The sequence below is a fragment of the Teleopsis dalmanni genome, chromosome X, assembly GCF_002237135.1.
Source record: "Teleopsis dalmanni isolate 2A chromosome X, ASM223713v2, whole genome shotgun sequence".
NCBI classification, from domain to species: domain Eukaryota; kingdom Metazoa; phylum Arthropoda; class Insecta; order Diptera; family Diopsidae; genus Teleopsis; species Teleopsis dalmanni.
In genome coordinates, this window is record NC_051848.1 from 3054045 (window position 1) to 3069266 (window position 15222).

General features: G+C 28.6%; 1 protein-coding gene across 5 annotated transcripts; it reads left to right on the top strand.

The window, feature by feature from the left end:
• The first annotated feature begins 1944 nt into the window (after positions 1 to 1944).
• On the top strand, positions 1945 to 15222 carry LOC119661947 (Golgi phosphoprotein 3 homolog sauron). 5 transcript variants are annotated; one of them, XM_038071469.1, is made up of 6 exons: positions 1945 to 1962; positions 2581 to 2915; positions 12899 to 13026; positions 13090 to 13211; positions 13287 to 13462; positions 14702 to 15222. In XM_038071469.1, the coding sequence occupies exons 2-6, from the start codon at positions 2703 to 2705 to the stop codon at positions 14948 to 14950; spliced, it is 888 nt and encodes a 295-aa protein (XP_037927397.1). In that variant the 5' UTR covers positions 1945 to 1962; positions 2581 to 2702; the 3' UTR covers positions 14951 to 15222. The 5 variants fall into 5 exon arrangements, with proteins under 5 accessions (XP_037927397.1, XP_037927396.1, XP_037927394.1 ...); XM_038071468.1 differs by lacking the exon at positions 1945 to 1962 and adding an exon at positions 1998 to 2037; XM_038071466.1 differs by lacking the exon at positions 1945 to 1962 and adding an exon at positions 2193 to 2401.

Genomic DNA, 15222 nt, shown 5'->3' on the forward strand with positions numbered 1-15222 from the left:
CTTCAATTCTGTCAGTTAAAAGATTTTGAATGTTAAATTTGTTTTAAATTTTAAAAATATATCACGCTTACTTGATAACAAAAAATAATTTTGGTAGTATATATTAAATAATTTCTGATGTATTTATGTACAATTTAAGATATTTCTTTTTATATAAAAAGCATATGCTCACAAAAATGCAACTCTGAATTTGCATTAATAAATTTTTAAATAAATACATTTATTTTTCACAAATTTTATTCTAATGATAAAGTATTAGTATTAAATTGCTAAATCGACACACAAACTCTGCATATTTTGTGATAACAGCAAATTTCAGTTAACTTTTATAATCACTATCAAACAATGAATTATAAGCAAGCTAGTAACAGCTGATGCGACATTTAAACTTTAGCAATTTAGCATCAAGGCCTATATTCAATATATATATTTTAATATAAAATATAGAATATTGGAAATATATCAAATAATTTGTTGTCTGTCCAAATGGTTAGCTGGTAATAATATAAATACATAAACACACTACACACATATAATATATCCAACTGTATCACGAAATCAATCTTATTATTTATATAATATTTTTTGTATATTTAGTTATAATTGATATTAATAATAATAATAATATTTATCAGAGCAATAATGAGCGTATTGCTGTTGATGGGTGAATATTGAAAAACGTTATAAATACTGGATATCACAATTAGTAACTATATTTTTTTAAGTTTTAACTTTATACAATGAATTTTTTATATATCTTTTTTAACAATATGACTGCAATTTTTTATATGATATCAATATGTCATCAATATGTATTAAATTTTTACTAAAAACATGAAATCATTACTAAAACAATGCAATTTTAAAAGTTAAAAAGATAATTAATATAAAAAACTTTCCAACCTTTGTAGTTTCTTTTCGTCATAAGAAAAGTCAAATTCAACAAAACAACAAAATAAAATTACCATTAAAAAACGTAAGTATTTAAGAATTACACACTTCATTGTTTTAAAAGCACTTAATAATCACATACTAATAATTTATTTATATTAAATTATATTATATGTGATAACTAATATCAAATTACACACTTCATTTAAGCGAGTCTAAAAATCACTTTTAAAACTAATTTTTAAATTAGTTTTTAGAGCGTTTACATACAAGAATTAAAAGCACTTTTAAGGTAGCTGCCAATCAGCCTATTGTTAAACGGTAAACAAAAATGTTGATTTTAAACATTTTAAAAATGGATAAAGTAAAACTACCAATTGTTTTGCTTCTATAGCAAAAGAAAAATATTGACTCAATATAGTAAAACAAAATAATAAAACAACAATGAAGATTTTAGGAATATCCCATATACAATTTACGGAATTTGGTCTGGATCTGGTAATAGCTTTTGGTATTTGATATAATAACAGCTGATTATTTTTTTAGCTACTGTCATCAAGCAAACAATGTTAGCTGATTTGAATGTTCCCTGAAAGTTCTGCCAGGAAAGAATTTATTAATTATTTTCAGATATAATTTATTTATTATTTTAACAAATAGTTAATATTGTTCATTCGGAATACATATTATATCATTTCTTAACTAATTTTTAATAAAGTTTACTTTTGGTTTTATGACATTTAAAACGTATTTGGTATTTTAAATATTTAATAAATTGTATTTACTCGAATATTAAAAACTAAAATTTAAATTAAAATAATATAACAATATATGTTAGAAATGATTGAAGTAATAACATAAGCTTTACTGACTTTTCAACATCAGTCAGTATGTTGTGTCAATATAATAAAAAATGACAGATCCAGATCAAGTCTTGATTTGCAAATACAGAATGACATTAACATTAATATATACAGTATATAATATCGAAAAATTAAGTTTTATTTCTATATCAATATGTTTCGTTTTAAACAAAAAATTATATGTATAGTTCTTCAAAAATATTAAAAGGTAGTTGGTGGTTATAAGTGCTTACTGAAGCATCGTATAAATTGCGTTTTTGTTCCTTTTGCACATTGTACTTTCGTATGTCAAAACACGTTAACCCTAAAAATCGCATTTTTGTTTACATTTTATTGTTTACATTGACGTGTGTTCAAATATATATAAAAAGAACTGTTAAATTGTTTAAAATTGTTTCTTGATTTTAACAAATAACAGAAGTATATGTCCATAATATATATTTGTATATGTATGAATATTCGCATTATATGCATGAATTAAAACTTGTGGCGTTGGCAGCACTTGAATAAAAAATTGCGACATTTGAGAGTCAATTCTCATGTCAATAAATCTCTTTTACGTAGCATTGTTTCGTGTCACTTTTTTAGTCGTAAAGGAACGTCAAACAGAAAAAAAGAAGTCAACGAAAATTAAATAGAATTACCAAGTAAATCAAAGAAGGAAAAGCAAAATAGTGTAGCGAAATTCTGAATATATATATACATATATAAAAGATTTAAGCCTATTTATGTTAAATTTTGTCGTTATTAATATTTTTGAGTTAACTTTTAAAAGTCATAACACAAAAAAAATAAACACGGTGTATTGTTGTTTTTATAATTGAAGAATTAAAGAGCAAACAGCAGCCATAGCGTAAACACAGTGGAACGAATTTGTGCTTTTAAAGAGGCCTTAATTTTAAATAAATATATAAACTTAAAAAGAAAAAGCACATATATCTGATTAATATGAATCGCAGTGATGGCTTGGTTAGACGTACAGTTAAGACGCGCGACAATGGTGAAGGTGGAGCCACAGGCAATGCAAATACGCCAGATGATAATGAAAGTATAAACGATGGCTATAAAGATCAGGAGGACAATGTTGACGATGGTGATTCTAAAGAAACGCGCTTAACACTTATGGAAGAAGTACTGCTGTTGGGCTTAAAAGACAAAGAGGTAAATTAAATATGTTAAATAAGCATTGGATAGTATTAATATATTGCTCTAGAATGTTATTTATGTATACGCATCTATTAGAACAGTCCACGTAAACAGATGTTTGCGTGTTTGTATTTTTGTAGCTCAACACATTTTTGCAAACACATTTGTTTTGACAAATTTTAAGAAAAATTTGACTGCATCCTAGTGCATTGGAACCATTGCTATTTATTGATAGGTAACACATGCTAACCAGATATATAGAAAATATTATAGAGTTGCATGTCTTTATGGTCATATATTTCAGAAAATTTTTGAGTTAGTGTTTTACTATTGCTTTCCAGACGGTTTTAGCTATTTTAACATTGCTGGAGATCCTTCTCACTATATACTGAGGATATACTTAAATAACCCAATAGGATGCAACAATTGCATCTTTTACTTTCTTACAATATTTACGCTTCTCGCTTTAACCTCGTATTAGTTTCATTTTGACTGCAGATATATTGCACTCTCCATAACCACTTTGAATGGTAAAATATAATTTTGGACGAATTTTTGGAATTTTTATTACTACAGATATATTGCACTCTTCATAACCACTTTGAATGGTTAAATATAATTTTGGACGAATTTGTAGAATTTTTGTTACCAAGATATCTTTTGGTTATCTTAGTTTAGGAACGTTATGGTTTGCAGTGTATATCAGTTGTATTCTGAATGTAGTTTTGAAGTAATTAAATTGCAATTTCATGTTGTTGCTTGCAATGAACTAAGCAGTATCGGGTCTATGTCTCGGAGCTATTCGACGACCAAATGTCTTAACAAGCAGATCCCTGTAGGTTACAACAACTGCAACAACAAACTATTACTCTTCAGCATTAACATTTTTTGTATAAACTTGAAAATATACTAATACATAAGGTTACGATTTAACTTAAACTTAATTAATATAACAATTATCAACTTTAATTCTTCATTGAAACAACAATGTTAAGTAAAATTGTCTAAAACAGTTTGAGTAAGGTTGGAATATTTAAGCTGTTCTCTTCTATTTTTACATACAGCTGCCGCTTTTTTTTTGTTTTGTGTTCTGCTCTTTAAACACAAGGATTTAACTAAGTTTAAATCTTAACTTTTAACAAATTAAATCATTAATTATTATTTTATGATTGCATTGTAATCATATATTCGATGTGAAAAACTAATTGTAGTTCGATGAAGTACATAATACCAACTATCAGAAAGACAGAAACTTACTAAATGTTACCTCTACCGCACTTGATGTCGCCCATCTGTTTGCCTGCTTCGGCGCACACACAAACTTTAGTTTAATAGACTTAGATTGGAGTGGCTAGGTTTAGGTGCCGCCTGGAAGTGGCTAGGTTTCTCCGCTCCAATTCTAGTTCATTTCCATTTAAATCACACCTAACCCCCAATCCATTCTCACTCCTAAATAATCCCTTACTCTCTCACACAATCTAACGTCGTAACCCATGTATTCATTTTGTAATTTCTTTTATGTTATCTGCTTTACAGACCCTTGCGGGTTATAACAATAAGTAAAATTGTTAAAATTTTTAAAACTTATGAAATTTTAAACCAGGTTAGATCAACAATAATAATGAGTTCTAAATCAATTATATTATGTGTTGATTAGGACATTAAAAGATTCACATTTATTTTAATAGTTTATCAGTGTTTGCTGTATATGGTATAAAAATTTAAAGCAGCACTATTCACGCAATATATACCTTATTAAAACAGACTTTTTACCTTGTATTAAGTATAAAAATAGATAATGAAAACAATATGTTAAGATATTAAAAAAAAATTTAATACAATCTATTATCTTGACCTATCAATTACTGAATCGTTCATTTAACTATTTATTACTCATAGCAAAATTGTTGACAGTCACATTATTTTAAGTTATACTTCTTATCTACATATATTAGAGCAATTGATAAACTGCGGGCTTTTAGTGATATAAAATATTTCAGTTTTTATAGTTGGATTGGAGTATGCAGCCAATGAGGTTTTTATAGCTAACTTATTAAGACTTAAACTAAATCGAACTCAAAATTGCAAAAAAAAAATATAGTTTTTATCTAATGAATTGTATATAGTTTTATTAATTGATATAAAATTTTTTATATATAGATTAAATAGTCTAAAATAAAATCAAAATATGTTATATAGTTTAAATTATGAACTGAAGTTTTTGTTTCTGTAACCCGCGGGGACTTATAGAGTAAGAAACATAAAACGATTACAACAGGAATACAGGAATACATGGGTTGGGATGGGATGTGTGATGAAAAAATTAAATAAGATAGATCATTCCGAATCAGAGTATATGCATTTGCTTCGATTGTTTAAGTTAGAAATTTATTTATTCCGTCAACCGGATATTTTGTAAACATTCAAATATTATTACAAAATTAAGTACTAATTAGTTTGATTAATTATATATATGTATGATATACCATATGTGTGTTAATTACTTTGTGATTATTTTTTTTTAGTTTGTAGCTTATAAAATCTATATATTTTCTGAATTATAAAATACAGTTGATTGCTTTGAGCTAGAGTACAATATATCTGTTTTAAAGGCTTAAGATAGAAATTTATTTACACAGTTGGGGTGGTGTATATATCAATTTACATTTACTTTAGATTATGTAAGTAAAATATAGCACATACGCAGATTTTGATAACAGACTTTTGATTAAAATAGTTTAAATAATTGCACGTATAGTCTTGTAAGTTACAATGATTTTTATTTACATATTTAAATGCTAAGTAGTTTTTAATTAATAATAACGGCAATGCGTTAATAACTATTGTAATAACAGTCTTAATATCTCTGGATACCATTTTATTATATGCCATAAATATACATTACATTATTAAGATATATATTTATATATATATCAATTTATTACCCTAATAAATTTTTTGACTTTGCAAACTACTATTCTTAAAAATAAAGTTTGGGACTAAAAAGATTTCTCTGCCTACAGACTAACGCTCCAATCTCAATTATTGCAATTTTCTAAAAATATTTTTGTACATTAAATGTTTTTCTGGTTTTATTATTTAACAGAATATACAATCTGCTAATAAACTCATAAAATCATATTTAATGTTGCATGCAAATGACTTGTGCTGAAGCGGTGATGATAAGTTAGAAAACGAGTCAGCGGAGTATTTGAGGAAAGCGGTTCAAGTGGGCCATAAAAAAAATTTGCTTAGAGATTTGAAGAATAGAATATCACGTTGACATTATAGTATAGAACTTAACAATAATCTTGATTGTTCAATGATGTTTTTTGATTATTATTTAAAAAATTCCTAGTTAGTTAGTTAGTTGAAATGGAGGGAGAAACGAATCCTCTTTAATTAGCTATTAAAGCCGTTTTGAATCCACAATACCTCGTAATAGTGGGTAGAAGAAGATTGAACTAAAAGCATCCAGAAGTATTTATAAAGGCGAGAGTTTGGCTAATGCTTATATTGAAGATATCGCTAAGTGTGTTAAAGAAGGGGGCTCCCAACAATCTAAGCCTAGCTCTGATCAGACCTGGACAACAGGTGTTCTGGTGTCATTTCTTCGAGAGTCGGGAGACATGCGTTGTAGATGATACCACAGGGTAGGTCGAGCCTAGCTCCATACTGTCCTATGCTCCAGTGCCCTGTAAAGACAGATACACAGATAAAGACCTAGATACCTCTGATTTAGAAAAGAAAAAATTCCTAGTACTTTTTATACAAAATGTACATATATACCTATGTCTGTGTAAGTTTTGTTTTTCCTTTTTTTTTCGGGGATAGCTTCACATGTCAGTTCATATTTCGAGTTAGAAACGTTAGATTGGGTCGCACGAGGTAATCAAATTTATGGAATCGAATCTTTAATCATCGCTTTTGGCGTTTTCATTCAATCAGTTCAGTATTTTAAATCTTATGTGCCAATATATTTAAGATAAATTGATTTATGGGCCAAAAAAAAAATTAGATATTCTTTCTATCGTCATGTAAAAAACATTTTTAAGACAAAATAAAAAAAGTGTTGATGGTAAATGTTGATTAACAAAAGAATAGGAAAATATCACCCATCTACTTTGCGACTAATTAGAATTTACCAGAAGTCAATCATCATCTTTGAGCGTCTAGTATATATTCGATATTTGTAATATAGGCAATTGGCTGTTTACTGGATATCCAGGAAATATCTAGGAGATGACTGGATATCAGTTAAATTATGGACGGTTTTTGTTTTCTTAAATTAACGATTTAATTTTCAACGATATTTTTCGAATTTTAATTTTTAACTATTTTAGGTACAGGGCTGTAACCGATACCTATCAGCTAATACAATATACTTTGTTTATAGATATGTGGTTTTTTTTTACAAAATTGAGTTTCCTAAATCAACCATTTTTAGTTGATTAAAGTTTGTGTATTAAATTTAACATTTATTTGAGTGAACTGATTATAATTAATTTGAAATGAAACAAAGTTATTTTTCGCAATTTTACAATTCTCTTTATCAAATTCTTTACATTGCTCGTGAAATCAATTTTAATTTTAAACTTTTACGAAAGAAAAATTACTTACTGAAAAGCTTATCTAACAAACCAGCTTTTAAAAATAGTTTTTTGAAAATAAAAAAAAAATAGTCATAGCTATTTTATTTATAAATGAGATTTTTATTTTTTTATAAATCAGATACTTCCGATCTGTTCTAAATTCTATTATATATTTCTAAATATTTCTATTTCTATAATTTTCTATGCAATTTTTTTGAAGATTCCCCATCCCATTTAAGGTTATTACGTCCAAAGACGTGATTAGTCATTAATTTGACTAACTCGGTGAAATTATTATCACAATTTATATATATAAACATATATATATGTATTCTTATCTGATATTTATTTACTTGAATGCATGTATATGCATACAAAATAAAACTATATAACTTTTTTATTTCCCTTAAATATTTACATAGAGATTATGTGTTACGAGAATTTAGAAATTATATTAAGTTGCCGTAAACTGCTTAGAGGCAAATCTACTATATAAAAGAAACTAAGAACGGTTTTAGTAAATGTGAATTTTATGAATACGTTTATGTTTTAATTTCGTTAAACTAAAAAACCTAATCTAAAACTGGAAGTTTGCCAGAGATTAATTATAGTCTATTTTTTTTTATGTTTACTTTACTTAGTTAAGTAAAATAAAAACAAACGTTTAATAAAATTAGCTAAAAAAACCAAGAAAATTAATTATAAAGTTTTTATGCCATAATTAATAATAACTATGACCTATTTTGCAATTAAAGAAAAAATTTCTTCAAAATATTTAATACTGTGATTATTTTCTGTCAACATAGTTAATTACTTTAGTTAATTATATCGCATTGAGTTTTTTTAAACTTTATTCACAGGACTCACACGTTCAAGTTTTTGGCAAGTTTGTATTGTTGTGTGCTTCTAATTTCTTTCTTTTGCAAATTGCAATAGTTCGTATGTGCTGAAAATTTTATTGATCGTATGCCTTATGGTAAAGCTTCACAATATCAATAAAAGTATTTGTATTTCTCACACAAAATTAAGTAACTAGAACTTAGATTAGATTGCGCAATAAAGATTTAAGGTCCCATTTGAAAAATAAGATCTTTTGTACAGCAACAAACGAAGTTTTTGTGGAGAAGCTTTGAATTATAAGTGCAGGCTTTAATACCACAATGGTTCATTAAAATTTTAACATAGATAGTGATCAATTTGACGTGCAGACATTATAAGTACAACTATATATAGTATATTAAACTAAACTGTATATGTGTGTCAAAATTTCATGACTTTCCTATGAGTACTTCAGCTTGTAATAAAATGAAAACATTATTTAAACATTGATGTTTAATAATTCAATTGAATTGAATTCAACAGTGTGAATGATAGAAATGGGTATAGCCACTTGCTAAACAGTTTCAAGATCATCATGTCACAAATATTAGTTGCAGATGTTACTGCCAAAGTCGTCTTAGCGTGTGTGTTTGTTATATTGTTAGTGAATTTATATTTTTTATATACCTATATACAGCCTTTTAAAACATAAAACTTGGAGAACTAAAATATCTAGATCGTCTACTGAATCTTTCTCGGTCAATCGATAATCTTCTAAAACCTTAGTTATGGTAATCGACAATTTTTCAAAACGCTCTTAGTCGATTGTCGATCTTTCAAAATCATATCCATTTTCAGATAATTTCTGGTGTTGTTGGTGTTATTGTTCTAGGAGGGTATAACATGGATCATGAAGATTCAAGACTAGGAAAGGTCAGTTCTATACTGTCTTTCATTAAAGAAATCGGACTTGGAGAAACACTCTAACCCGAGTAAGGAGCACAATACTCGTAGATCTTTTAGGTCGCAGTGCACAATCCCTTCTTTTAATAATAGTAATAATAGTCTTATTGTTGAACGTGGTTTAGGAAGACCAATTTTAGTGTTTGTGCGACTATTTTTGAATCCTAAAATACGGAAGCCATAACTTTTCCAGTCGATTGTTAAGTTCGTGATCATTTGGAAGCTCTACTCTCGGGCATTCTCTGACTTGTTATTTTCCCTCAGATGTAAAGTAATAGATCCATGCTTCATCAATTATCACTACTCGATGCTAGATTATCACAGTCATATAGATTGTAAAGAAACATTTCCAAACAATGTTTTGAATCACGAAGTCGTTGTGGTTTTTGGTTAATTGTGAGCAAACGGGGCTCTCATCTTCCCGAAAGCTTCTTCATATCCAAATATTCATGTAAAATATTCGATACAAATTCATATGATATATTTGCCATCTCATGTTAGCCAAACAGCTGATGAAGTCGAAACTTTTACAGATGTTACAAGTGCTTAAAACTTGCCAGATATACAAAATATAATTGATTTTGTTCTGGCGTTGCCACCTGTTGTGAAATCAAGTAATATTAATCCACCTAGTACAATAGCTGGCTGTAGTGGTGTCTGTAAAATGTCAAAAATGATGTTGTGTAAATGTATCGCATCACCGTAGGATTTGCGCTCGATTAAGCTACAGTCTTTGGCGTTGGGGAGTGCAGTGATGAGAGTAGTCATGGCATAAAAAGCGAATTTTAAATTATATGTCAGATTCAGATCAGATTATCCAGCATTTGGGTCTTCCATCGGTTCGGCCGATTTCGTGACGTCCGGGAAACCTTGAACTATGTAGTCAGCGACTGTAATTTAATCGTGCTCTTGTCGCTGTTGTGTTTCAGTTAATATCATTTTTCTTATTGCTTCGACTTAAGTTTAGCAATTTAATTTATTTATCAACATATATTTAAATTTTTGCTCTATGTTTAACATGTTCTTATAGTCTGAAAAAACGATCTCCAAACCCTGCCTATTATATTTCTAAATAAGTTATTCGAGATCGTATATACTTCCAAAAATCATATATATTTTTTCAAGTGTATTGAAATGTGTTTCTCTGTATTTCATTTAACTTTTAGTAGCCATTTGATGATTACTTAATTTCGATATTTGATATTGTAAGCGTTTTTCTTTTTTTTTATTAAACATTGATGTGATGTTTTCTACTATTTCACCTCTCCTCCATCCGACCTATTTCATAAAAACAACAGCAAGTGTTTTCACCAAACACCGAAGTCATTAAAATTGAAGCTGTTGAAAACAATTGTTAACACACAAACGAACGATCCATGCTTGCTGGCTTGTATCTAAGGCCTATTGGGGACTGTTAGTTATTATTTTTTTTTTTTTTTTGGTATTTAAATACGAGTATCTGCGTTGAGATAATCATGGAAAATGTTGTTTGTTGATATTCGGTTTGTTATTGCAACAACTGCAGCGTACACAGCAAAATGCGTGGCTATATTTAATTTATGTATTTTTAAGTTTTATGGATCTCCCAGTTCATTGTTTTATTGACTGTTTATTGCCCTTTCGAATCGTTTTCATACATAATTATTTTATTAAATTTTTTTTTCCATATACTCGTACTTTTGTACGTGTTCGCAAAAGCTTTTGCTTATTTGCTTTTTGCTGCCATTAACAGTTTTGTTATTTAACATTTTCGAAAAAAAGAAATCTTATATATGATATGTGAGTTCTATTGCTCAGATGTAACATACATACATATTTCTGCAGTTACATTTCTTGTCACGGCACTTGTTTCTTCAACTCTCTTATCAACTTAATTTTGTTAATTGCTCTGTAAAGTATCGCACAGAAGTAGAACAATTTTAACAAAATTGCTAACCAGACCAGCGAAGATACAAATAAAAAAAATATAATTTTAATAAATTAACGAGAATAACAGAAAATTTTCATGTATCTGCATATCTCTACGACCTTGACAATTACAGAAAAAGGTTTTACTTTATTATATTGATAAATATTTCATCACAAAGAGTAGTATGTATATGGAAAATTATTTGCTATCGGAGATACTTTACTTTACCTTCTTTTGCTTGCCTTCTTTCTTTTATGACAATGACTGTGATGAGTTCTTTCAAAAGATTAGCATTGCTAATCAATCTATTACGCCTTGAGCGTCATTTTCAGAAAGGCGAAAAATGGTCGACGACGATATTCCATATATATCGGATAACCTTCATTTTAACTTCTTTTGCTTGCTTACTATTTTTTATGAAGATAACTGTGATGAGTTCTTTCAGAAGATTAGCATCGCTATTAATAGTGACTAAATGAGGGAGCGAGAACAAGTCAGTCTATTACGCCTTGAGCGCCATTTTCAGAAAGGCGAAAAATGGTCGACGACTATATTCCATATATATCGGAAATACTTCACTTTCACTTTTTTTACTTGCTTACTGTGTTTTATGAAGAACGATGAGTTAAGTGGGGGTGGGAAAATAAGTTGGTCTTCAGTCTTCTGCTTCGTTTTTATGTTACTTCCAAATATATTCTATATATATTAGATTTCAATATCTATTTTTGTCAGGGGGCGCTAAAAAGCTATAGTGCGCAGGGCGCTTGCTATGCTCGCGACGCCACTGTCTATTGATCTTGAATATTTTTTTTTAATTATTTTTATTAACAAACTTTGTTTAAATTACAGACAAAAGCGGATTTACTTGCAATTGAATTAATAGTCAAGGCTTAAAAGCACATTACAAACACGTAATTTTCAAGTAAATATGTTAATTTATTTCTGGGCGGTCTGTCACAAACCGATTAGATTAGTCTCAAAAAAAAGAAGAAAAAAAAACATTTATTATTTTGAGACTTTATTTATTATTTGTTATTCAAAATAAATTCTTCCTCCTCTTTAGAGCTGGAATTGGCTTTAGTGTGTCGGTAGAAGCTTGCTTTTTTGATAACCGCATTTATTTCGAAACCATTGTCTTTCATTTTCAATTTCAGTTTAGAAAATAGCCAAGAGTTGCATAAAGACTAATCGGGTAAATATAGTGTATGACTGATAAGAAGAATATCCTTTATAGTAAAGACTTCTTGTATCACGATGCATTATTGTGCAACAAAAACTTGATATTTCATATTAATTTGTCAATTCTGTCCCACCGTTTTTTGTGTATTTTTTATATAATAATCTGAAATAAAAAAAGTGGCAAAAAACTTGAAACTTGAGTCATCGCTTCTAATTTGATAGGCAGTCAATCTAAGCCTGGTACTTGTAGTCGAAACAGATTATATACGGACTATAAACTAATTGCAAAGAAATTCGAATATTTCTTAAGACCACTGATGATTAATACTTGGCATTACTCGAAACTGCGTTGTATATGCAGCCAAATTTCAATAAATGAACTAAAATTTTTGTTGTTGTCTTTTGCTTTCTAGATGAATCCTTCTAAATTTTAAAAAGTTTATTTTCTTCCTAAAACGAAAATGTGACACCACTTTTGGCAAAAAAATTAACATTAAAAAATACTAAATTTATAATTAATCGAATTTTTCTTTTAGGGTTACACATCATTTTGGAATGACTGTATATCGAGTGGTTTACGTGGTTGCATATTAATTGAACTCGGCTTGCGCGGTCGCGTAATGATCGAAAAATCTGGTATGCGCAGACGTGGGTTATGCACAAGGTACAAACTGCTTTTTAACATAAAAAAAAAATAAATTATTTTTTACTGTAAATAAATTTTAAGTAGAAAACTGATATTAAAATCAGATCAACAAACCGGTGATGTATTACTTGATGAAGCTCTTAAACACATCAAAGAAACTAATCCCCCAGAAACTGTTCAAAGCTGGATCGAATACCTAAGCGGTATGTTGAGTTTTTGACTTATATTTACTTTTAATTGCAATCTTTGCTAATTGTTTTGTAATTTAAATTTTATAGGTGAAACATGGAATCCATTAAAATTGCGTTATCAACTTAAAAATGTACGAGAACGCTTGGCTAAGAATTTAGTGGAGAAAGGTGTGCTTACAACGGAAAAACAAAATTTTTTGTTATTTGATATGACCACGCATCCTTTAAGTGACAACGTTGTGAAGTTACGTTTAGTCAAAAAGGTAAAGGATAATTACAAGTTGTTTCAAAAATTAGCGTTAAATTATTTAACAATATATATAAATTATTTTATTTATTTTGTTTGTCCCAACACAAGATCCTTTGTTATACTTTATTATAAATTTATAGTGTCTTCTTAGGCAATATTAGATTATAAATTGCAATTTTTTTATTACATTGCCTTAGTTTATTTAGAAGTAGAGTAAAACTTTGTGCTCTTATCAAGTTTAAGTATTTTAATTTCTAACCGCAGATGTGATACAGTGCCACCATAGCTCAAGATATGAGAGAAAACACAATCTGCTGCTTAATAAAAGGAACAGTTTCTTAGGGAATAGATTTTCTTGACAGTCGGTCCATTAGTCATCAGAAAGGGCAATGGATCTGCTAAATTATATAAGCTCAACAACACAAGTTTCGTTTATCAGGATTTGTTTTGATATTTATAGTAAATAATCGCTAATTATTTGAAGCGAAAGAATATCTGTTGATCAGCCATAGTAACCATCCCACAGATCCTGTCAAGTTTAAGGAATTGAATGAATGAATATTCACAGTTATAATTAATATTACATTTTTAGTAATTGTAACTCATGTTTAGAGAGGTGGTCATCCGAAAAAAAGGTGGTTCGGTATGCAAACCCATCCCCTACTGGAGCCTACATTTAGAAATGTGTTTGACTAATTGCTAATTCAAAATGTCCATACCCTGGGCTTTATTTTATATCAGCTAACTACTTTAATATTTTTTATAAAATAGTTCCGTCTATAGCTTCTTGAAGTAGTAATAGACGAATTAATTCGACGCGAAACCAAATTAATTCGATATATATTTCTGTTCAGGCTCTTGCAAAAATATGACCTATTTTATTTTTAGTTATAGTTTGAAACCAGGTCTTTTTTTAAATAATAGTCATTTCAAACAAGTTGTTGAGTTAGTGCCTTTTTCCGAGTTAGTGCATCTGGCCACTTTTACTGTTTGATAGCTGGGCGATTTCTGCAGGGTCCCACCCATCTCACTGTTAATTTATGTATTCCTCATAAGCTTCGTGATTATTTAATGACTGATCTGAGATCTGTGTCTCGCTCCGTGCGGTTAGTGATTACTTTGAGATTAGATAGTGCTAAGTAGGGTAGCCTATCGGTTTTCGTATATAGCTTTTAACATAAAAATTTTTTTCGCATATAAATTAAAACAAAAATTTAATTAAAATAAATTTATTTATATCTTTAATGTTCAGATACAAGATGCAGTTCTGTCGAAATGGGTGAATGATCCTCAGCGCATGGATAAACGTATGTTAGCTTTAATATTTTTAGCGCATGCGAGTGATGTTATAGAGAATGCATTCGCTCCTTTAAACGATGATGATTATGAAGTGGCCATGAAACGTGTGAGAGAACTATTGGATTTAGATTTCGAAGGAGAAGCTGCTAAGCCAAATGCTAATGAAATATTATGGGCAGTTTTTATGGCTTTCACCAAATAAAATAAAAACTAAATGCGGCAGTCACTTCACCAGCGAAGCGAAGACAATTGCCAATGAAGCACTTTATTTTCTATCAACTGCAATTTATTATTGTCATATTATTATTTTTTAATCTAAATCATATAAAATATTGACTTTTATTTTATATATATATATATTATACATCATGTTTTATAATTGTTATAAACAATAATTAATATACAAATGTAGTTTAATAATAGGTAATAATATTATATATCAAATATTTTGAAAGATTTAGATTTGCGCCCATT

Bases quoted from the DNA above. Each gene is read 5' to 3' on its own strand.
- LOC119661947 (XM_038071469.1), top strand. From the start codon at position 2,703: ATGAATCGCAGTGATGGCTTGGTTAGACGTACAGTTAAGACGCGCGAC. The intron at 2,916-12,898 runs GTAAATTAAATA...TTTTTCTTTTAG, and splicing joins TGGGCTTAAAAGACAAAGAG to GGTTACACATCATTTTGGAA. The intron at 13,027-13,089 runs GTACAAACTGCT...ATAAATTTTAAG, and splicing joins AGACGTGGGTTATGCACAAG to TAGAAAACTGATATTAAAAT.